At 39.3% G+C, this 23,998-nt stretch overlaps 1 protein-coding gene across 10 annotated transcripts in view; it reads left to right on the forward strand.

Annotated features, from left to right (window-relative positions):
- The window catches only part of LOC143373733 (carboxyl-terminal PDZ ligand of neuronal nitric oxide synthase protein), a 55,650-nt gene that overhangs the window by 20,270 nt on the left and 11,382 nt on the right, over positions 1 to 23,998 (forward strand). For 4 of the 10 annotated variants that reach the window (XR_013086525.1, XM_076821243.1, XM_076821261.1 and 1 more), the window contains exons 3-7: positions 1,712 to 1,945; positions 3,401 to 3,472; positions 3,562 to 3,651; positions 5,931 to 5,992; positions 8,321 to 8,429. Coding sequence is in view for 4 of the 10 variants with exons in the window: in XM_076821243.1 (XP_076677358.1) it covers positions 1,712 to 1,945; positions 3,401 to 3,472; positions 3,562 to 3,651; positions 5,931 to 5,992; positions 8,321 to 8,429 (567 nt within the window). In the remaining 6 variants the exon portion in view is untranslated. Of the gene's footprint in view, positions 1 to 1,711; positions 1,946 to 3,400; positions 3,473 to 3,561; positions 3,652 to 5,930; positions 5,993 to 8,320; positions 8,430 to 20,729; positions 22,350 to 23,998 lie in introns of those variants that run through there. The other 6 variants (XM_076821314.1, XM_076821323.1, XM_076821252.1 and 3 more) reach the window with 5 other exon arrangements.

The raw sequence follows: 23,998 nt of genomic DNA on the forward strand, positions 1-23,998 counted from the left end.
TGTCGCGTGGATCTAAAACGATGCAGAACTCGACGAAAGTATTACTTTGTATATAAAGTCTAGCTATTCTTCAAACAAAAAAACGAAATACGAAATCCTGCGAGATGGTATTTTATTTATGGACTATGAAAGTCTGTTTGTTGATCCTAGTTTCCTATCTTATTGTTAATGAAATGTTTTAAGGATTGTGTAGCTTTATATTGAGAAATAAATGTTTGAAGTATCACTCGATGGGATTCTTCATTGCTGACAAAGTAGATAGAATTTGAAATATGGAAGCGCTGGAACAGGTGGAACTTGGATAATTTTCTAAGTTCAGTCTGTTCTGACACTTAGCTGAAATATTCGAAGCTCCAATGGCGTGGTGAGGTATTCCAGGTTTTATGCTGTTTGACATTGAGGTATCAGAATGTGAGAAACTTGGAAAATGTCGCTGAGATATACGACTTGGAATATTTCAGTAAGATAGAAGGGTAGGTGGAACTTGGAATATTTCGGTGAGGTGTTGGAACAGATGGGACTTTGAAATTCCCCGACACCTCATTGAAATATTCTAAGCTCCACCTATCCTTCTACACCTTACTAACAACATTTCTAATTGGTATTACATTCCAACAAAATTCTCTAACTTCCACTCGTTTTGATATTTTATATTAAAATCAGATAAAACTTGGAACATCTCATCAAGGAATTGGTACTTGGAATGTTTTAGCAGGGTATTGAAGCAGAGAGGACTTCGAAATTTGTTTAAAACCTCATCTGCTCCAACACTTTACTGAAATATTCTAAGTTCCACCTATCCTTCTATCTTAACGTTATATTGAAGATTAAGAAAGATCGAACAACTCTTCAAATATGTTTTTATTTCACACAGAAGGAAAGTAAGGGGTTATATTACTTGCAATGAATTTATTGAAACAATTCAAGTTACATGTACAGATTCTTATATTCTACGAAATTTGAACAAAGTTCGCAGCCATTGTTTTCGGTTATCACCGGTTTCCAAGTCCCACCACGAGGAGGTTGCTGCCAGTGAATCAAAGTTCCCAGAGATCCCAGAGTTCCAAGAATCCATCGATCTCCCTTTACAAAACCGGAAAGCAATAAACCAAAGAGATAGATGGAATTAAAATAGTAGACTAGGGAACTGCTAACCATTCGCTATATTACGCGAGATTCAGCAAGAAGGAAACATGGATATACCGTGAAATCGGTAGTCGATGGTGCATCTCCTACCACCCTGGTGTCCCAGTCGAAGAAGGAGAGCTTTCGGCGCTCCCAAAGCGATTCCTGTCGCTCCGAGCGACTCCGTACACCCCCTCAGACCGAAACTGTTCTCTTTGGACCAGTAACCCGAGGACGGAGCTGACCCATCGGTACCGATTTCACGACTGGTCATTTGTTTCTAGAATAGAAACAGAAATGACGAGCAAAGTAAGCTAAAATTCAATGATTAGTTGGCAGTTTTACATCTTTTCTTACAACTAAACGCTGAATCTTCTTCGAATGTCTTCTTTGGATCTCTTCTTTCAATGTCTTCTGTGGATCTCTCCTTTCAATGTCTTTGGATCTCTTCTTTCAACGTCTTCTTCGGATCTCTCCTTTCAATGTCTTCTGTGGATTTCTTCTTTCAATGTCTTCTGTGGATTTCTTCTTTCAATGTCTTCTTTGGATCTCTTCTTTCAATGTCTTCTTTCAATGTCCAGCCCAGGCAGACCACTTAGACCAGAAAGACCAGAAAGACCAGAAAGACCAGAGAGACCAGAGAGACCAGAAAGACCAGAGAGACCAAATAGACCAAATAGACCGGATAGACCAGATAAGCCAGATAGACCAGATAGACCGCATAGACCACATAGACCAGAGAGCCCAGAAAGACCAGATAGACCAAACAGACCAGAAAGACCAGAAAGACCAGATAGACCAGATAGACCAGAAAGACCAGGTAGACCAGATAGATCAGACTGGTCAAACAGATCAGAGGGACCACGTATGTAAACTAGAAAGAATTCCAAATGCTGAATAATAATTTCGCGAAAAATTGATTTTCCGATAAAATAATCTTCCTAGCTAATACTGGCATGGTACAGGATCTTCAAAACATCTCTCTTTTTACTCAGTGCAAATTGTTGCTAATAATAATTAATATACATCGAGATATAAGTGATTTTTAAGAATTCGGCTTTGTATCCGACCCTCATTCCTCGTCAATTTTGTTATTTTCTGGATGTTTAAACATTCTGTGGTTGTTAATGCCTATATACATTGCAAAGCGTCAATTGTAATGTTTAAATATTTCTTGGCTTTTACATGGAAGCATGTTTATAAAGATAGAAGTGGAAATAGGCAATTTTCAACATTCACGAGTCTTCCGATATGTGTTTACTTGGAATATATTTATTGCCGGTGTTTAAACATACTCTGAATGTTGGTATGTTATAACAAGTGCCCCGTGTGTGTGTGTTAAATGTTATTAATTATATTATTTCAACATATTAGGCAGGAAATTTTGAATGTTTCGTAGAAATGTTGATCAGGATCATTAATTCCGTATGATTTACAGGCTTCTTATAAAAATTATAATTCTTTCGAAAAATATAAATTTTGTAATATTCTTTTCAATTTCTCGAGAATTCTCGAGAAGTATGATGTGATTTCTGATTTCTCGAGAAGCAAAGAATATCGAGAAATCAGGAACACTATTCAAACCTGTTTACATCGAAATTACGTTATTTCAAAGTAGACGTACAGTGGTGGTGGAAATAAAGTTCCAAACTTATACTTTTATACATAATTTTAGGCTTTAACTATTATTTATTTATTTGTTTATATATCTTACGGGAAGACCCCATTATTTACAAAAGACAGCAAAAAACGCAAATACCACATTACCGCTCAGGAAAAACATCATACCCCGAGAACCAAAAATATATATAGTCCAATGAGAGGGACTGTTATATTAATATCACTAGCAATTTCTAGCAACCTCCCACTCTATGGAATATAAATTCAGAAATATAATTCTTTTTAATAGAAGTACCTCATTTCTGCTATTATTCACAGTTTGAACTTTCTTTCAACCAGAACTGTACCGAGACATATACTGTGCACGTTCCATAGAGAATATTTTCTTTTGAAAAATGTTCTCGTAAACCTCTATTGGAGCTCGCTTGAAGTCCTCGCAGAAAAGAAAAATGAAGCTGTAGACAGTCAGCCTCCACCGACTGCGTTCGAAAATAATTTCCACGATAATCGAGTTCCAGCGCACGTATGATCGCGAATCAGAGTAATAAGCCGCTAAAGCAATTAGGGAAATTACTCGGCGACCAGTAACACGGCGGAATGACTCACGCCCCGTGCATACGAAGGAGCCGCTTCATAATTCTCTTTTTCCCTGTAGTTCATCGGCTCTATGGAGGTTCCTCGACCGACCAGCCGAGTGGAGATCGTGGCGGCGATGCGAAGAATCCGCGTGAGTTCGCGTAATCTCTAATTAAGCATGGATAGCTGCCTGGCGGGCAGTTGGCGTCGTTAACGTCGCTCTCTTATTTCTGTCCGCAGTACGAGTTCAAGGCCAAAGGGATCAAAAAGAAGAAAGTGACGCTAGAGGTGTCGGTGGACGGGCTGAAAGTCACCCTTCGAAAGAAGAAGGTAAGTCGGACTCACGTTTGAATCAGGAATCAGGATTTTGTTAAAATTTGCTTGAGTTGCGATAGCTTTTGAATTTTGTCGTTGGCTGGGTACCGCGTGCAAATTATTACCAGTGGCTGGTTTTTCTTTTATGTTTTATTTTGTAGCTGGATGAATTGCAAGGGTTGTTTAGAATGAGGATGGATCCTGAGTTTTAAGTGGGTGTTTAGTATTGAAGATTGAGTTCCAGGTACTTGATATTGAATACTGAATGTCCTGTATCTTTGAGTAGCAGTTGAGTACTGGTTAGTAATGTAGTATGGGATATATTGAGTACTTGAATAAGAAATGCATATTGAGTGTTTTTTGAACACAGAATATTGACTGTTTGAGTATCCACTTCGGAATACTTGAATATCTTAGGCCAGACGATTGAGAACCAAGTAATGAGTACTCTAATTATGAGTATTCAGCTGTTGTGTATGGAATACTGAGTAGTAGGATATTTCGTACTAGTATTCCAGTAGAGAATACTGAATAGGGTAATTGCGGGAGAGACGCCGCAACTTCGGTATTTCAGGGTGTTTCGTAAGAAAATACAGCACTGTCGCTTTTATTTGCTTTAGGCTGTTAGTTTAGGTTAGATTAATAAGCGAGATCGCGTTTCCATTATTACTTTGAAAGATTGCTGCCCAAATTCACTCTAAGGGAATGTAATTGACCCCTGAAAATCCAGTTATTTTCCGATTTTCTGTTGTAACTCGTGAACTGTAAAATAATTTTTTGCCAAATGATAGATCGAATTAAAAGAAGTAACTTTTGTCTGGAAACTTTTTTTCTATCTCTTATAGTTTGCGAGTTATAACACAAAATCGGAAAATAGCCGAATTTTCGGGGGTTAATTTCACCCCCTTCGTGTGAATTTGGGCAGCAAACAAAAATTGCGTTGTAATCAGGAGGAAATCCCCTACATATTCACAAAGTTTCAGAATTTTTTTAATTTTCATTTTACTTTGCTTTTACGATTTTTTTTTAAAATATAAAGTTAAAATTAACAAGTTCAAATGGAAAATTAAACGTTTTTCGAAATGCGGCACCACTCCTGCATGTGCGGCATCTCTCCTACAAAAGGGATGTTTTCAGTTTCAATCTCTTAAGGGTGACAAATATTAAAATTTTTATTTTCTTTAATGCTAGTGGTAGCGCAAGATGTTAAACTAATAATATATATCCTTGGAGAGAATTTTCATTGCAAACTTTCGACACGGTGACAGTTTTGCGTAAGGTGCGGCAACTCTCCCAGTATTACCCTACCAGTACTCAAATATCGAATCACTCAAATACTTGAGTGCCTAGTATTAAGTACTTATGTACTTGAAGTTACTCGAGTGATTCACGAGAGTCGCCACTCATCCAAAACTACTAGACACATCACGTGCACAACGATTTTTTGGCTCGCACTCCACTGCCTACCTTTCACAAGTTAAATGATCCGCAGTGTAAAATGATCTTGGATAACCGCCACACCGTGTACGCGCTCATACAGAACGAATCACGTGTCACCCACGATGCACACGATACTCATAAAACTATTTAGGCATAAACAAACTGAATGCAGTCGCGTCAACATTGCACGAACCCCTCCTTCACAAACAGTATGTTTTAAAAGCATGTCCTGCAAACATATAACCACCCCTAACTAATGTTGATTGCAAAAATAATATCACAAAATAATATCAAATCAGAATTACATCCATCCCATTTTTGACACGTTCCGTGTCACGGTGGAAATTCAGATAATTTGGTAAATGTGTAAAAAGTTTTGAGAAAAGTAGATTGCGATGTTGAGTTACAGGAAAGTAATAATTCTGTTATATTCCTTATAATTTCACCGTTTTCTCTATTTTGATTTCGACATTGAATTTACAAATAAATACATACCTTTCTTTTTTGAATGAAGGTTTCGGTGACGATGAATATCGTGGGCCGCCGGTGGCTCACGTGGCGCGGAACTTATTCCAAATACTAAACTACTTGGGTGATTTGTTACTAGTGTTACTTCTTGAAAAATTAATTTAAGAAAAAATTTCTTGAAAATATTTAATTTCTTGAAAATAATTTAGAATTTATGAATGAAATTATGAAGTAATATAGTCGAACTATCCGCCGTCAAGCGTTAACAAATACCTACTTCCCACCACCCTTTTACCCTCTGCAACCCGAACACACCTAGCCATTATCCTGTCGCGCGAGAGCAACCTATGCATCGAGGATTAAAGACTCGTTATTTGTCCTCGCAGAAGAAGCAGCACCAGTGGATGGACGAGAATAAGATATACCTGATGCACCATCCCATATACAGGTAAGATGATCGAAGCTGCGCACCTCGCTCAGGGGGAACGATCTTTCCCGACGTTTTTTGCGGGAACAAGTTACTAGGGCTGCCTCTGATCTCCATTTTCAATCATTCCGTAAATCCAATGCTTCGTAAAATTGAGATCGAAGAACCGGTCGCCTCTAGAATCTCAATATCACTCGAGTTCCCCTAGTTGCGCATATTTTGCTGTTCATACTTTTAGTAAAACTAGTGTTAATAGTTTCAGTAACATCGGCGTGTCTCCACGCCCTGGGAATTTCATCCTGCGGAAGTCTAGTTTTCGCGCAGTTTTGTGTTCATGTTTTTTTTGGAAAACATTGAAATATTGTTAGAATGTTTGGGAATCTTTGCTTGGGGCGAGTTAATAAGAGGGTTTTGCGCCTTGTTGGGCCGAAAAACAGGTAATTCTTTGCGAATTTTTTCTACAAAAACGGTTCGACAAATTAATTCGAGGTTTGGCAGGCTGTTTTATTGTATCTTGAACTATTGTTCTGAATTTTTGTGTGACGGTGAAAAAAAAATATGGCAGATACGAAAAGAGCGTTGAAAAATAATCGGGTGGTCCTGGCGTTGACGAAAAGTACTGTAAGGTTTATCCGAAACACAAACAGGAAAATAGATTCTTAATCTATATGAATGTGGCTATCGATGGTAGTAGATTTATTGCCGTATCTGTTACCGTTCTTTTTTTATTTAAAGAAGTTTTCCCGATTTTGCAGCAAAACCTGTTTCAGACTCAAATCAGGACGCTTCGCCTTCTTCAAAAGGCTGCCATTTTGACATTTTTTTATATTTATTAATTAATCTACTACCATCGATAGCCACATTCATATAGATTAAGAATCAATTTTCCTGTTTGTGTTTCGGATAAACCTTACAGTACTTTTCGTCAACGCCAGGACCACTCGATTATTTTTCAACGCTCTTTTTGTATCCGCCACGTTTTTTTTTTCACCGTCACACAAAAATTCAGAACAATAGTTCAAGATACAATAAAACAGCCTGCCAAACCTCGAATTAATTTGTCGAACCGTTTTTGTAGAAAAAATTCACAAAGAATTACCTATTCTTCGGCCCAACAAGGCGCAAACCCCGCTTAAGCACAACTTTCTCAGCAGTAGCGATCGCTAGGGTAGATCTGATCGACTTGAAGGGGCATTTTGCAAAATCTTGCGCCACCCAAAATGTTAACACGTGGCGGTTTAAAATAAAAATTTTACTGTCTAAATACAAATAAAAGTTGGAGTATATCAGACACCGCTTTGCGAATTAGGTAACTAAGGTTCCACCTCGCCAGTTAAGAATTAAAGGGAGCATTTTTCAAAATTTTGTGCGATCTAAAGTGCTGCAGATCCCACTTTGCGAATCAGGTATCAAAATTTCCATACCTATAGCCAGTTAAGGGTTCAAGGGGCATTTTTCAAAAACTTGCGCCACCCAAAGTGTTAACACGTGGCGGCCTAAAATCAAAATTTTACTTTGTACATAAATAGAAATAAAAATTGATGTATGCCAGAAAGTTTCCACCTCACTAGGGATTAAAGGGGGATTTTTCAAAATCATTCTCCACCCAAAGTGTGGTCGCCTCGTGTTAATACTTCGGGTCGTTCAACATTTCGAAAAATGACCCAAAGCACGCCAGAAATCCCAAAGTGTTTAATTGCGAGGGATTTTAATGACTCGTTTCTCTCGATGCTTTGTTCAACCAGTCTCTGTTTGAAACGTGGCCTTACAGTCGACTGCGTTCAACTAGGCGGCGTCAAAGCACGAACGGAAATACATATTCCTTTTCTTGCGGGAAGAATCGCAGAATGCATCGCCGAAGATGCGTGTGCGGGATTACAAATCACAGACGCGGCGGCCAACGAAACTGGCACAACGGATTATACGTGCTGCTGATTGTGACAAATGCGCGAGGCTATTGGAACGAGCGATGAATAACGACGTTAAGTTGAAATGATGTCGTTGGTATTCGTGCTTTCGCGGGCTTTGGGATTTAATTGCACGCTGGCGTTCTGAACAGCTGTTTTTTTTTAAATTTTTCTTGGACACTTGATTGGAATTAAAACAGTTCTATTTCACAGGATATTTATTTATTTAATAGGAAATAATTTTTGTAGATGTGAATGAGGGAAATTGAGATTTCGGGAAGGTTTTGCATTTTTGAGGGCTCAGAATATTTAATTTGAAGCAGTTTAATAGGGATTGAGATTTCGAGGTGGTTCCTCCCAATTTGGGATAAATTCTAAGTGTGGGGAATTGAGATGCTGCACAAGTGTCTGAGGGGTTTAGATGCACTTTTCATTGTTCCAGGATATTCTACGTCTCCCACGATAGCCACGATTTGAAAATTTTTAGCTACATTGCCCGCGACGGAAGTAGCAACACCTTCAAGTGCAACGTCTTCAAATCTAGCAAAAAGGTCAGTGCAGCTTTCCATATTTGTGTATTTCATAAAATACTTAATTAGAATTGCCCACGATATCATCAAATTTCAAGTGCATGTCAGCATGCAATGGACATTCTGACAAAGTACTCGAAGATAATTAGACCGTCAAGTATTGAACATACAGTTCAGCTACATACCGCAAATTAAACTTAAATCGTGAAAATTGTAGAATTTTCCGTACCACTAAATATTCAAACGCTTAGCGTACGCCGCGTGCGGGAATCCTCCAATCATATCCATTAACCATGTTGTTTAAACGCCTATAGGCGTTCAACGCCCGAGCTACGTTCGCTGACCAACCGCGTGTATACTTCTACGGCACCCAAAGGGTTAATTGCAGTCGAATGCCTTAATCTTCCAACAGCCACACTTTTGCATGTGTGCACGTGCTGGTCGAAGCGTAACGTTACGTCGTGCACGTGCGTACACCCGCGATAATTTACGTGGCCCGGAGTCTGTCACGGCTGGCGTTTTATCAACTCGCATTATTGTGACCCTATAAATAACCACTTCTCCTTCTGCCTTCTCTCTTTTCCCTCCTCTCTCTTTTCTCTGCCCTGCGCCTACACTTTTCCTCTCTTCCGTGCCCGCGCCACTTCTCCTTTTCTCCGGCTCTCATTCTACCAATTCCCCTCTCGTTTCCCACATTTTCTCACGTACACTCTCCAATTTCGCGTCCACGCTCCTCTTTCTTCCTCTCTTTTAGCCTCCTGTCCCCTCGTTTCACTGCGTTTGAACACGTGAAGCTGCTGGTTCTTGGAATAATATTAACCCTCGCATAACTTTTTTTCAGTAAATATTCAAAGTACATTCATTAAACGAAAGTTCTTTGATACTCCCTAGACTTAACATCGCGATAACTTTTAATAATTGAAATTAACTCAGTTGCCTCCAAATTGGAGTATTTAACACTTGCTCCACTTAATTCCAATACTCCAATGTTTCAGAGTCTCCAAGTTATACCAAATTTACCAAATTTACCAAATTTACCAAATTTACCAAATTTACCAAATTTACCAAATTTACCAAATTTATCAAATTTACCAAATTTACCAAATTTATCAAATTTATAAAATTTATCAAATTTATCAAATTTATCAAATTTACCAAATTTACCAAAATTATCAAAATTAACAAATTTACCAAATTTATAACATTTACCAAATTTATAACATTTATCAAATTTACCAAATTTATCAAATTTACCAAATTTATCAAATTTACCAAATTTATCAAATTTACCTAATTTATCAAATTTACCAAATTTATCAAATTTACCTAATTTATAAAATTTACCAAATTTATAAAATATACCAAATTTATCAAATTTACCAAATTTATCAAATTTACCAAATTTACCAAATTTACCAAATTCATCAAATTTACTAAATTTATTAGTTTACTAAATTTATTAGTTTACTAAGAATTCTTATAAATTTTCAATACTATCTGGTAACTATTACTGTGGAACTGCGACGGGAGCGATCGGGAGCGTCTCGAGCCCGTCACTACTTGTCAGAAGGGGCGCAGGAAAGGCGACGTTGCATCTCTGCCAAAGACCAGAATGCACCTTCGACTTCTCGCGGTCGAGATCATGGGCGCCGACTCTGCGCACGAGAAAGATCGCGCGACGATAGGATCGCGGGCATAATGCTCTATCCACACCGACCGGTCCATTGCGGCCACGGATAGGAATTATATCGGCGTATCATGATATACGACGGTTCGGGCTCGTGTAATTTCACGTTCACCGGGATACACGTCTGCAAGAATGTTGCCCGAGATTATAGGGGATGGCCAGTCAGACAGCTGTTTCAAACATTTTTCGCAGACATCGTCTGGGAGCAATCGCAACGGCGAAAAAATTTGTGATCCTTAAGGTGGCAGACCACTGTAAAAAATTGGAAAAATCGATTGTTTCTTTATCACATTTTCTGAAAGACGTGCGTTTCAAGAATGCTCTCTCCAAATTTTATGAAGAAATTCGCAAAATTGGCGGAGATATGGTATTTTCCGTGAAGCGGTGTCAAGCGCGCCACTGAGCCGCGCGGAACTTTGAACGCGTTTTCCTCAGAATGACATTTTTCAACCGCGTTGACAGTCTACAGAGAAAACTGTACGTCGAATTGACACGAGCAAGGGCATTTATTGTACCAAAAATCCGTCGCCATTACGTGACGATTAGTTTTTTTCAATTAACGTTCTGCTTCTATTTTTATCAACATTTCCTCAATTTTGTACACCGAAAACATGATTTTTTTTTCAGTGGTCCGCCATTTTGTAATTTTTTGCGATTTTTACTTTTTTTGAACGTCACGTAATGAGACGTAGGCTTCTAGTTTCTAAATATTTTTGACCTCATCTTTTGGGGCTTGGGGGGTGGTAAAATCTCATCAATGGAGTTTTGGTTTCTTTTCATAAAGAATAAGAGTTATTTCAATCAGTTTCAATTTGTTTATTTGTAACTAATTGTAACAGAAATGCTTCATTTTAGACAGGAACGACTGCCTAGTACCCTTAACTACAATTAAACCACTCTTCTACATTCCATTCAATATATTTATTGCCTGCTGTATACATTAATTTTATAAGAATTATAGAATTCACAAATTGAGACCCCAGCGTCTTTTTTGAGTTACCAGCTTCGCATTTTTAAATCTTTTAACAGATATATAAATTCTGATATGATGAAATTTGTAGGTGTGGAAAAAAGCGATTTTTTTGTCCAAATTTTTAAATTTGAATATCAAGGTCTACAAATTTACAGTAATATTGGCAAAGCAATATACTTCTGGAAGAAGATTGCCTGGGGTGCGATACACTCCGCGTGACCACGAAGGGTTAAATGCATTAAAACTCTACATGGTTTATTGACTATAAAAACTTATAATATCCCCAATTTCAAATATTGCGGTCAGAAGAGTCCCGCTAAATTCGATACGCTTCGCAGCGAGGATGATCCGTGAGATTTCTCGCGAGGAAGCTCTGGGCTGGAGAAGTGAATTACGTTGAAAAGCTCCCTCGACGCGAGATTTCTTTCGCGCTCGCAGGAAGACGGGCGTCGTCGATGGCGCCTGTCTGTACCAGGCTATTTTAACAACCTCCTGCCAGTGGCACGACATGGCCGCCACTGCAAATACAGGACAGAACGATACCCACCCCCCGCACTCTGCATCCCACCCCCTGCGGGTCCCTCCACCCACGATCGCGACATGGGCGTCAGACGCTCTGCACCAGCAACCACTGGATCCGATGCTTTGGCTGTCAGTCGGACATTTGTGAAAATTATCGAGAGCGAAACTTCAGAAAGGTGGTAGCTTTTGAAGAGTGAAGTGAGAGGGGAAGGGTGCTGTCGAGAATCGAGATTCTAGTTGGGATTGTTGAGGTTGGTCGGGGTCTACCGAGCACTCGTGAGACTCGTAGGAGTTGCAGTGAATTTGTGAGAGGTCCTATGAATGTAATACTTCGCTACTTTCTTTTAGGCTTGTCCTCTTCGGGGTTGCGCGTTTGGAGATCTCACTACTGCTTGGTAGAGCTGTGCTTTTATTACTGGTGGGAAGAAGGAAGAGGATAGAATAGAAATAGTTGGATTAATAAATCTGTTGGTGGTAAATTAGAAATAAAATTGAATTCCTAGACTCACCGGAAATAATAGATTCTACCATCAAACTGTTAAGATTGAAACTACGTTCTACCCCCCAGTTGAAATCCAGAAAAATTCAGTCACTCCCAAGATTAGATGCTCTTCGATCCCTGAATCCAAGATAAGGCGAATGTCCCAATTTCTGCTGATTTAAGAGGTAACTCGTCATAAAGAAGGTGTAAAAAAATTGTTTGTGATGAAAATTTGCAGAGTAATTGATTAATTCTTTAATAATAAATCAACCAATTCAAAAACTATTCAAGAAAGCTATTTCAGGGTGTTTAACTATTAGTAATTTGTAATTAAATATATAACGCTCTAAATCTCGTGTAATACTCGCGTAAATGTTTAAACAATACAGAATTATTTTCTTGCAACTATAGTACAAACGTAACGCATATAATAATAAGAAAAATACGAAATGTTACGCTGTAAACTGACCATTTCTAATTTGTAATATAAAACACGTCTCCTCGTTCACAATATTGATATCTAACTTCTAAACATAAAACGAGGCTCCTGAAGTTCCTCTAGATCTAGTATTCCATATTTCATCCAACTTATTTTCATCTGGCTTCGTCAGAATAGCGATCTCTTTATACGCGATCGATACGGAAGGCCCATGTTTACGATCCCCGTGAATCAGAGAGTTTATGTAGCCATTAAACGGCTCCTGGCACGGATATCTCAAAAAGAGTCATTCCTCTTATAGTAACATCTCGATAGTTCACGGTTAAACGTGTCTGTTCTATCCATATTACTGGGCAGCGATCTCTGGAAACGCGAAGAAAGACTTTTCTCCTCTCGAATATGATGTTTCTTTCATCCTCGGTCTAGGCGAGTTCGACGAGCTGTGGTCAGTGAAGCTGTAATCGTTCGAAGAAATTCGAAGATCAAGGCTGAGACGTTTACTCTGGAGAGGGACACAGGATTCTTGTGAAAAATATAAAAACAGTTTCTGATGATGTAGAATTTAATAATTTTTCGTTGGTAGAATTGCCTTTAATGGGTTAAGAATCCTCTGGATAGTAGTCTCTATCAAATTCTCCTTCCAGTTGATGGTTTTTTGATACTCAACGATCTTTATAGCTTGCAAAAGAAACTGAGAGAGATCGGTGTTGCAGCAAGGCACGACGTAAAGAGTAATGTGCAGCTGCACAGCTACTCGTGCATAATTTATAACGCTTATCGTGCACTTTCCGTTGCATTCTTCCTCGCAAATTGCTCCGTGGTTACTACTACGTTATCACATTCCATTAACCTTCGAATTATTAGCCTTTGGGCCGGCTCCGAGGCTCCCGTAACGGGACCCTGGATTCTAGATTGTAATCAACTTTTTGCACACCTTTTCCACGTTTGTGCTCGGGACTGTAATTAGTATTGAATGGATTGGCTATCTGAGTTCACTTCCGTGATTGTAACAGAATGGGCACTAGCAAGTTTGCACAAAGTAACGCGAGGTAGATTGAAAAGAAGTATTAAATTTAAAATACACAGAACATAAACCACTCTTCTTCAAAAACTTCGTCAAAATGACCGTTTTTAATTTTACTTGACCCCTTGGTAACTGCAACCTCATCCGCTCGAATACACCTTCAATGAATTAATACATTCCGTGTATTAATAGCTTTATAGCAGCTATCAAAGCTGAGCCTCGCATTTTTGTTTTTTTACAGCTACGATAAAAATTTACTTTTTGTCTCTTCTGCTTGATTTTTCTTCCTTTCTTCTCGTTGGTGTTCTTTACCATGTACATGCGGATGTAATAATAATAACAGTAATAATAATAATAATAATAATGAATGAGGACTTAATATATTATTTATTCTTCGACCGCCGTTATTACAGAAAGTTTGAAATTCATATTAATATACCATTGCAAATTTCAATATAAAATACCTGCTGTACTTTAATCCTCCCCGTCACACAGCTCTTCAGAAAGTTCTTCGAGTATGGAGTCCGTGCAAGATGGAGGGGTCAAGCATCAAAACATCGAGATACATTTTATTTTACGTATCCCCCACTCCGTTTCTCCATCTTCAAACGAAATTAAAGTACACAATGTCGAGATGTAGTCCTCCCCACAATTTGTCAAACACGATTGATATATCAGGGAAACAACGCGAGTTTCGTGACTTCCTGCGCGTGGATTTATCTGAGAGCCAATGAGTTAATGGGCAGCGATTTTTCATTCCTCGCCGCTCGATTCACCAAGAATTCTGCGGACGGCGGAGGGCGATAAAACGAGAACACGACGTTGCGAATTTATGTTCCGGAACCGGCGAGCGCTTTAAGGCGGATTCACACGTATCAGCTCCGTCACACGGTACACTGCCGTCAATTTTATTGCAGCGGTAAAAAATATCGTTCTCCTGTTTTGGAACGGAGCAGCTCGCACTTGTCCGCGTCAGTTTCGCACTGACGCAAAGGGACCGGGTGAACTGATACAGATTTGTTATCTAATTCTTTGTGGCGCGGGAGGTTTGTTTATTTAAACTCCAAAGTTTAAAAAAACCATTAAATTTTCATTTTATCAATTTTTTAAGATAGGGTAAATGTCCCAATTACTGCCAGCGTCCCTATTACTGCCACTTCATTTATTTTACTTAATAAACACGCAACGTATAAAGAAAAGTGTAAAAAAGAATTTATGATAAAATTGGGACTGTTCTTCTTCTTATTACAGTACATTTTTTAAGTGAAATACATAAAGTAGCAGTAGTAGGGACACTGGGAGTAAATGGGACATCTACCCTAGGCTATAATTTCCAGAATGTACAGGGAAATAGGGAAGCACACATTAAACTGTAAGGGGTGCTTTCACCCTGAAGAATGAAAAACTAGCTGAAAGTAAAAATTGCCTGGTACTTCTATTAATATTTCTCACAAGCCTGTAAACTCGCAGAAGTAAAAAGTGGAATTCTCGGGTTACCGATGCGTTCCTCTCGCTCGAAGAAGTGCAGGGGATAGCGACCACCTTAGTTCGAGACAATACTGTATGTGTGAAACCGCCTTTATCGTCGCTCGTCATTTTCAGGCGGACGCGAAGACGAGAACCTTATCACGCTCGTGCTTTCCTCTAGCCCTTTATTTTGCCCTTGCACGCGTTGAGAATTTAGGGTGTATACAACCCTGTTGCCTCCCTTGGATGGCTTCACCGGAGTGTACCTTACAAAATGGAGTGCCTAATTTTATGCCCTTGAGTGTTCTACGAGGTGTAACACCTAAATTTATACACTTGTAGGATTCTATTACTTCTAAATTTACGGGAAAGTGACTAGGGTGGAATCTGTGCACGGGTTCGTGCGGAGAACGCCCATACGCGTTGGGAGAGTGTGGTTAATAAATACGAGTAGAGCACTTCCGCACACGCTCTGGGTTCCAGCGTCGATGGTTCGAGTGTGGATGGTTCGTCGGGTCGCAAGGGAAGATTTGATGGTAGGAAGATTGATCTGAGTTTCGAAGGATACAGAATACTCCACGAATTTGGGGAAAAATTATTTTTTGATGTTCAAAACATCTCGTAAAAAATGCGAGAATTCTTTCCAGAACCTTTCAGATTATTATTATTATTAATGTCGATATTTACAATTTATTAATATATATATCATAATTGATGGGATTCTTATCGCGATAAGTTCGAGAGCGGTTTGAATTTCAATACTATCCTCTTTCGTTTCCTCCTGCATTCGTTTGAAATTTCAACGTCGCACATGACACAGCAGGCCGTTTAAATCTGCCACGGTGTCATATCACTAGCAACAGACCACGTGCGTCATACGTTGTCAAGCCGTTAATTTTAACCTGAACGGGCAGTTTACGGGGGCGGGGAACGGTAATACGATTTCAAAAATATTTTCAACGGCGATTTGGCTCGATTCATCGACCAAACGGAATCTGTCAACGATTTATGCACGCTCGTCGATTATTCTCAACATATACTTCCTCCACAAGCATTCTCAAAATTTCAACAAACAAAAAGGAAATTTAGCTTGTCCCTGGCTTTGCAGATTTATATAACCATTTAGTTCTAAACGGTTCGCGGACTTTTTTCTTACCATTTTATTAAAAGGATACCTTCGCTCACTATTTTTCATTCCAAGTTGCACCATTGGAAGTTTGAAACTACTTAGGCACTCACCCTGCAGAATTGTTAATAAAAGAAAAGCTTGGCGAGTGAAGTAATTCGCGACTTTTATCGTGGCTACATTTTTCGGTATTTTTTCTTCGACCTTTTCAGCCATACACGCTATTCAAAATGAGCAGGTGAACTGCGGTGTGGCTAATATTGTGTTAGCTACTCATATACTATGTAAATGAGAGATTTAACGAGGCTCGGATGTTGTTAAGTATACGAAAACTGTTCCGTACTTGACATTTGGCTTATTCTTCAACGTCCGACGTTTGCTTCGTGCTTTGGAGGGATCCTCCAATTATTTCGAGCAGGGTATTCAAAATTCGAATGAGTCCCCCGAGTAAGAGTAACGCCGTGCTAGAAATAGAACGGTACACAAGCTAGGGCCCTACAGAAATACCCGTGTACCGTGAGCTAATGTTTAAAGTTCCTCGCCATTAAGGCTGCGGAGAACGTCGCGAGAAGCTTTTTCCTCTTTCCGCAGTAACTGGTGCCTGGGAAAGCTTCGCGCGCGCTCGAGTCTGCTCCTTTGAATTCCTTCGGAAACTGGAATTCTTTGAAACTTAGAATACAATGTAAGCTCCATTCTAAAAAATAATGAATATTCACTTGCCCTGCTGGAATAATAAACGAAAGACGTATTGAAAATTGAAGCTTAGACCTGCCAAGATTATTAGAAATATAACCTGCTATTATAAGCATAATAGTTTGGAGTCTCGAATGTTTGATCCATGGCGTCAATTTTTGAAAATTTCGTCCGTTTCATTGTGTTTAGTTGTGCCAAGCAATAGTGCAATTTTTAGAGGGTGAGAAGTGGGTGGAGAAGGGTGGAGTTTGAAGGAGCTCTTCTGTTTGGGAGACCTCTCTACTGCTTGGTACACCTATAAGCGTTTTTACTTGTATAGTTAAGGTGTCATTTGTAAAATTCACAGATCATCGAAGACTCAAAATTCGCGAGATTAGAGTAACGTCGGAATTGACTTCAACTTTTGCTTGGGTATTGAAAGAATTGCTTGAGACAGCAGCTGAGTGGACTCAGGGAGTAAGTGGAAGGCATCCTGAAAATTTGCAGGGGAACAAATTGAACACACACCTCTGGTTTTACATCCAACAAATTCCTGGGATATCTTCAAGGTATAATTGAGAACCCTTCGTTGACACAAACCAAATCCTAGAAATGACTAAATTTCTAATCCAATGGAAAATTATGACATCGCTCACAGGGGGAGGACACCATCTGGTAGACATCGATTTTTATGAGCCTTGGCACGATGGATCCATGTCGAAAATAAGTAAATAGGTGTCCGAGCGTTTCTGCCAATGGGCCTTAATAATAGAGATATTTGCATGAAAATTATTAAAAATTTCATAGTGGCCGTGGGATTTTAGTGGGTAAAAATCCCACACTACCCTGGCCCCCCCCCCCTGGGGATTTCCCTCTGAAGGAGTCGGGGTGCCTTTTGAAGATTTCTCCAAGTTAAAAAAAAATTATAAAAAAAAATTTATAGTTTTTTTTTAACGTGGATACATCTTCAAAAGGCACCCCTACGCCTCCAGAAGGAAATCTCCCGCGGGCGCCAGGGTAGTGTGGGATTTTTACTCACTAAAAACCCACGGTCACTATGAAATTTTTAATAATTTACATGTAAATATCTCTACTATTAAGGCCTATTGACTGAAACGCTTGGACACCTGTTTACTTATTTTCGACATAAATTCATAGCGCCAAGGCTCATCAAAATCGGTGTCTTCCACATGGTGTCCTCCCCTTGTCAGTCAAATTCTACAGGCATAAATCCTGTCTCTGAAATTCTTCCAAAATCCATGTCCACAGAACTTGGAATATCTCTTCAGAGTATTTGGTATTTTTACCCTAATACCAGGGTTCACAATTACCAAAGCAACTAATCAGGTGCATTAAGACTCAAATCCATGCCTTCCACCTCCACTATCACTGTATATCACTTCCTTACTCTCTTTCTTAAGTAATCACGCCTACCACTTCCAACGGAATGCAACAGGCGAGGTGCGCCTTCAGGTATCGACGTTCCACCTGGACGTTCCTCCCGTGTAAAGAAACACCTGCAAATTAAACAATACTAGCGCTAACGACTTTATTAGATCACAAAGTGCAAAATTAAGTGACGAATAGACGTGGTTCAGCGTTCCTGCTGTTACGAAACCAAAGCCTGCTAATTCAACGACTGTTGAAAGATTTGGTCCGCGTGGTCTCGTGTGACTGTATCGATGCCCAAAACGAGTAGAACGGTGCCGCGGATGCCGGAAGAGGAATTCCACGACCGAATTGCCGGCTCCTCGTCTCGGTGAAGGATGCTCGAAACGGGAGCAGGGGAACGCAAAGAGCGAATTTCAAGCGTTGCTTTCCGCGTTCTGAAAGCTGGCTCGTGCCGTGGCACTTTAAGCTCCTCTGCTCTTGTTTCGCCTCGAAACGAGCCGGTGGAACGAGCAGTGGAGGAGAGATAGAAGATTGCCGGTCCGGGGTAACAAAGCGTCCGAACGCCCTCTCTCTGGTCAGCTGCGAAGAAGCATGGAAGCAGAGGAGGATGAAAGAGAGACCAGCCAACGGAACGAAACGATTTTCGCTGGTTACTTTTAATTGTAAGAAGAAAGGAATTTGTGGTTGGGGATCGGAGCGTGACGGGTGGCGAAGAAAAACGCGGCTCTGCTGGAGGATGAAGAAGCGAGGAGGTCCGTGGACAGGAGCAGTGTGTGTTTTAATGAAGGGCAGGGGAAAAAGGGCCTGGGATGATGGGGGGAAGAATGTGGAAGGATTGGAGGGGGTTCGAGATGCTTCTTTGGATTGTTGGAGACTTAGAATATTTTTGGGGAGGTTGGAGGACGATGAACTTGGATAGAGGAAGTTGAAGAACTCTGCTCTACGATAGTAACTTTTCTATCTATGGGCTACTTAAGCGCAACGAAACTGCTAAATTCAATTCTACACTGAATTACTGTAAGGAGATAAACAGTAGTTGACATAATACTCTGAAGCCACTTCGAACCAAATTCAACTCCACATTAATCCTGGAACGGCGGCACAGTTGTGCGAATTGAATTACACTGTAATTTAATTACGTAATTTAATTACATTGTATTTCAATTACATAGAAATTCAATTACGTAATTTAATTACATTGTGTTTCAATTACATAGTAATTCAATTACGTTGCAACTCAATTACGTAATTCAAACTTTTCAATTAATTCAATTCCTAATTACTGCAATTGTGCGTGTAATTGAATTACAGCTCAAAACTCTGAAGAAGTGAGAAAAAAAGTGGAAAAATGTAACAGAGGAGTTTATTTCTCTTTATATGTTATAAATTTATGAATAATACCATATTCAGCACTCATAATAATTTTTTCGAATTTACGAATTGCGATGTATTTTAATTGAATGCGAGATCTGAATTACAATGTAATTGAATACGACGTAATTGAATTATTTTGTAATTATAATTCATGGAGTAATTCAATTGTAATTCTGCAAAACTCTGAACGGTGGATAGTTTGACCATACGTTGGATGAAGCATCCATTTTGTCCCGTAATTCCATTCATATACACCTCAGGCAGGATAAACTATTAAATTAGGTTCTCATCTTGTCATCATTTACAATTCTAAGCTTCAAGAAGTAACACTAACAACAGGTTCCATATTGACTCTATATCCCCCTGTGTTCTAGAATAATGCTACTCTCACTGTCGTAGCTCTGCTATATTTTGTGGATGTATTATAAACAGCTCCAGAAACTCTGCTCCACCTAAAAAAGAAAGTAGTCACATCATACATATCATTTAACACAAATATTCTCTCTTAAACGCCCTATATTAGAACTTAAGCAGCAACCGATTCCATTAATTAAATACATTAAATAGATATATTACAATAACTTATTTATACATTTAAAAATTAAAAATTCAATAAAGAACTTATTAGTGTGTAAATAATTTATATATATACATTTATATTTCTAAATATGTGTAAATATAAATATATATTCTATTAATTAAACATATCAAATAAATATATATTAATAAATTATTTATATATTTAAAGACTAATTTTATAAAAAATCAAAATGTATTATTATCATTACCATTATTTATAAATAAATCTTTCGAACTTGATAATACATATATAATTTATGGGTTCACCCGATTAATAATAAATTTAGTTCAGTATATACCATAAATTTGTCAATAATAATTTAAATAAAATGAACACATTCGCCTACGTCTGAAGAAAATTCACGAGTCATCGAGCCAGCTTCCACCCACGACATAATCCAGACTTAGAGGGATTGGCGCGACGGGGGTGGAGCGTCGAAGCCGATCGAGTAGCAGGCCGCGGAAATGCCATCGGGCGAGTCGAGAGCGAGAATATTAATGCGCTTATAAATAAACCTAAGGAAAAATCCAGCGACCAGGGGAGAGGAGCGACGTAGACGGCTCTCGAGTGAGCGAGCGGGTGGCGTGTGCTCCGCTTCAGGCTCAGCTTCACCGCCGCGGCGCTCTGCTATCGCGCGGGCCAGCATCCGCGAGTAGCACACGCAGCTTAGTTCTCCTCTACCTGCCCGCCGCGTCGAGATACATACTCCACGTTTCCGTGTATTTCGAGAGCACGCGGTCCTCCTCCGCGCTCGCCACCAGTGAGGGAGACCACGTCCATCGTCCATCACCGCCGCGGTCTTCGGTTAAGAGGTTAGCGGCGTTGCTTCCACCCGGGGGACATTCGATCGAGAATGTTTGATTTGATGGGGTGGTAGGCGGTTGGCGGCTAGTGGAGAGTGAAGAGTGAAGGTTGCTGGAGGTCGGTGAAGTGGAGAGTGGGGGTTGCTGGAGGTTTGTGATGTGGGGAGTGGTGGTTGCTGAACGCTTTTCGAGTGGAGGTTTCTAGAGGTTGCTGAAGCGAAGATTTAAGATCGCTGAGGATTGGTCAAGTGGAGAGGGAAGGTGTTCGAAGTGGAGAGTGGAGGTTGCTGAAAATTTTTCAAGTGGGGATGAAGATTGCTGAAACGAAGAATAAAGATTTCTATAGATTGCTGAAGCAAAGGTTCAAGATTGCTGAGGATTGCTCAAGCGAGGAAGTTGAGATTGTTATGGTTAAGAATAAAGGTATCTAACAATTGCTGAAGCAAATAAAAATGGCTGAAAGTGGCTAAAGTGAGGAATGAAGAGGAGCAAAGATCGCTAAAAGGTGCTACAACGAAAATTGAAGGTTGCGTAAGCAACACAAAAATTGAAAGTAGTTCCAGGAAGGAGAGTTCATAAACTGCCTCAGAACTGCATCCTGAAAAGCCTCGAGGTAGTTGGAAAGAGGAGAGGTTCTTCAAGAACAAATGTGGAAGTTTCGAGGAGTCCTAGAAGAAAAGTTTAAGGAGGTCGTGGCGTGAAGATCGGAGAAATTTGAAAGGTAAATTGGAAATAGAGATCCAGATACCTAGGAAACTAAATTCAGAGCAGCTGGTCAACAGAAGTGAACGAAGTTCAGGAAGAAAGATTGGTCTGAATATGATGGCCAAAAGGGAGGAAGTTAGAGATGAAATTGCTACGAAGATTGAAAGAAATTGAAGAAGTTCGCGAGCAGAATTGAAGAAAGCTTGAAAAGTGCACTTCAAGCTACTTCCAGAATAAAAGTTCAAAAGATAATAATTGAATGGCATTTCAAGCAAAAACTAACTATGGAAGCATGATTTAACAAATAGCTAAAAGTCCAAAGTGGAACTCAATTAAATTAGAGAAAAAATTGAAAGAAATTCGAAGGAAGAGACTGAAAGTACCCCAATGAATGAAATGAAAAATGCCTTCAAACGAAATTAGTACCACTTAAACAAACATCTGTGTGAATAGTGGAAGTGGTGTTTTTATTGAGTGAACCGCAGTGTTTCCACCCGTTTGCGCAGTGAACGTCTTCAGTAATCTGTTTGAATTTTTTTTTGCAAAATGTGTAGGTAGCTGTTCACGTTACAAAGGAAAAATGAATTATTAATAGTCGAAATGTTGGTGAATATGCTTGTAAATGAAGGGATTGTGCGAAAGTGACGAATGGGGAACGATTTCGAGTGATCGATTCGACAGGATTTCAAGTGTTGAGTAATATTTGTGAATGCCAGTGATCGTTCAACCTAAATCTTCGTTTCTTCTCTTCCGGTGCTCTTATCTCGATGCAATGTAGCAACTAAACACTCCCCCTCCCCCCTCGATGTTCCAAAAATTCCTCCTCCCTTAAGTTTCAAAAAGTAGCATAGAAAAATTGATATATTCCGAATCCAGTAATTTACTCAGTGGCATCGATTAATGAAAATGCACCGTGGTGGATGAAATTCTGGATGTTTTTACAGTATAGCTCAATCAGTTGGAAACATCGCAGATCGTTTTATAAACTCGATGAATATTTATACAGTATTCGTGGAAATCTGGGCATAGAGTTCTGGGAATTGAAATTCGAGGGAACGTACCATTTTTCGCGCTTCCAACTCCCATCGTTCGTATAATAAATGCATATACTCCTGGAATACTATTAAACACAGTTTATACTTCTTTATTTCTGAAAAATGGAAATATACTGTATATTTACTAACTTCTATGTAAAAGCTTTGCAAGGGAACAACTCGAACACCCATCATAACTATCATATTTAAAAAAACTTTGTAAAATTTCTATAGTTGAGACCTTTAGTTGAAATAAACAGGAGTTTAGACACAAGTAAATTTTTTATCCAATAGAATTTTCATCCACCCTATAATTAGGAACAGCATTCTAGAGTTCCTGGTGGCCCAGAAATAAGTAAATCATTCACTCACTGGCGAAACTGACCAACTCCACTTTTTAAAAAAAATAAGATTTTGGTCTTTACCAAAAGATAATGCACTTGGCATTTGCTAAACACTAAAATCACATTCTGTCAATCAAAAAGTGGACTTGGTGAGTTTTACCACCAGGCCAACGAAATTCAGCAGAATTTTCATCCCTCCTGTAAATAATTATGGACAGCATAGTCCCTGATAGTGAGAGTCCCATAAAAGAAAGAGCTTCCCTTACTTCAAAATAAACAAAAGCACACCAACTTTTAATCAAACTATGGAATAAACGACGCCGAAAAAAAGCGAGCGACTGAAATAAATAAAAAAGAGATAAAATGGATAAAAAACGGGGGGTTGTGATGGATCGTGTTGCTATTCGATGCTTCGGATAATCAATTTAATTGCGAGACGACCAGGTGCGCGCTAGAGGTTCCGTGCACTCGTTACGAGAGGAACGCGTGTTATCACGGCGCGGTACTTAATCACCAGTGCGCGCGTGTTTACTCGCGTTACGCACGCTCGTATAATCAAAGCGGCGTACTACACCCTCGTTCCTCCCCCTTGCCGCCCCTTATCGCTAATGACCGTCGTCTTGGGGGTCAAGTTCGAGATTTATTATGAATGAGGAGGCGCTAGGGCACGAGAATGAAATCATTCATCGCGTCGGCGATTATAAAACCGGCCTGCGTGAAAAAGATGGGGATTCCGAGTTTATCACTGTTTTGGTATTCTTTAGTACACATGAACGTGGGAGTTGAAACATTCGGAATAAAAAATACCTAAGGGTTTTAAAATGAGCTCATTTTTTAATCGTAATCGAATAAAAATAAATAATAGTTTTGTAGATAGAATTTGGAGTTTCACTTAAATTCAGGTGAATTAAATAAAATTGGGGTGAAAGAAGTTGTGGCTTAATAATGTAACGTTAGCAAAATTTCA

The sequence above is a fragment of the Andrena cerasifolii genome, chromosome 1 (assembly GCF_050908995.1).
Source record: "Andrena cerasifolii isolate SP2316 chromosome 1, iyAndCera1_principal, whole genome shotgun sequence".
Taxonomy (NCBI): Eukaryota; Metazoa; Arthropoda; class Insecta; order Hymenoptera; family Andrenidae; genus Andrena; species Andrena cerasifolii.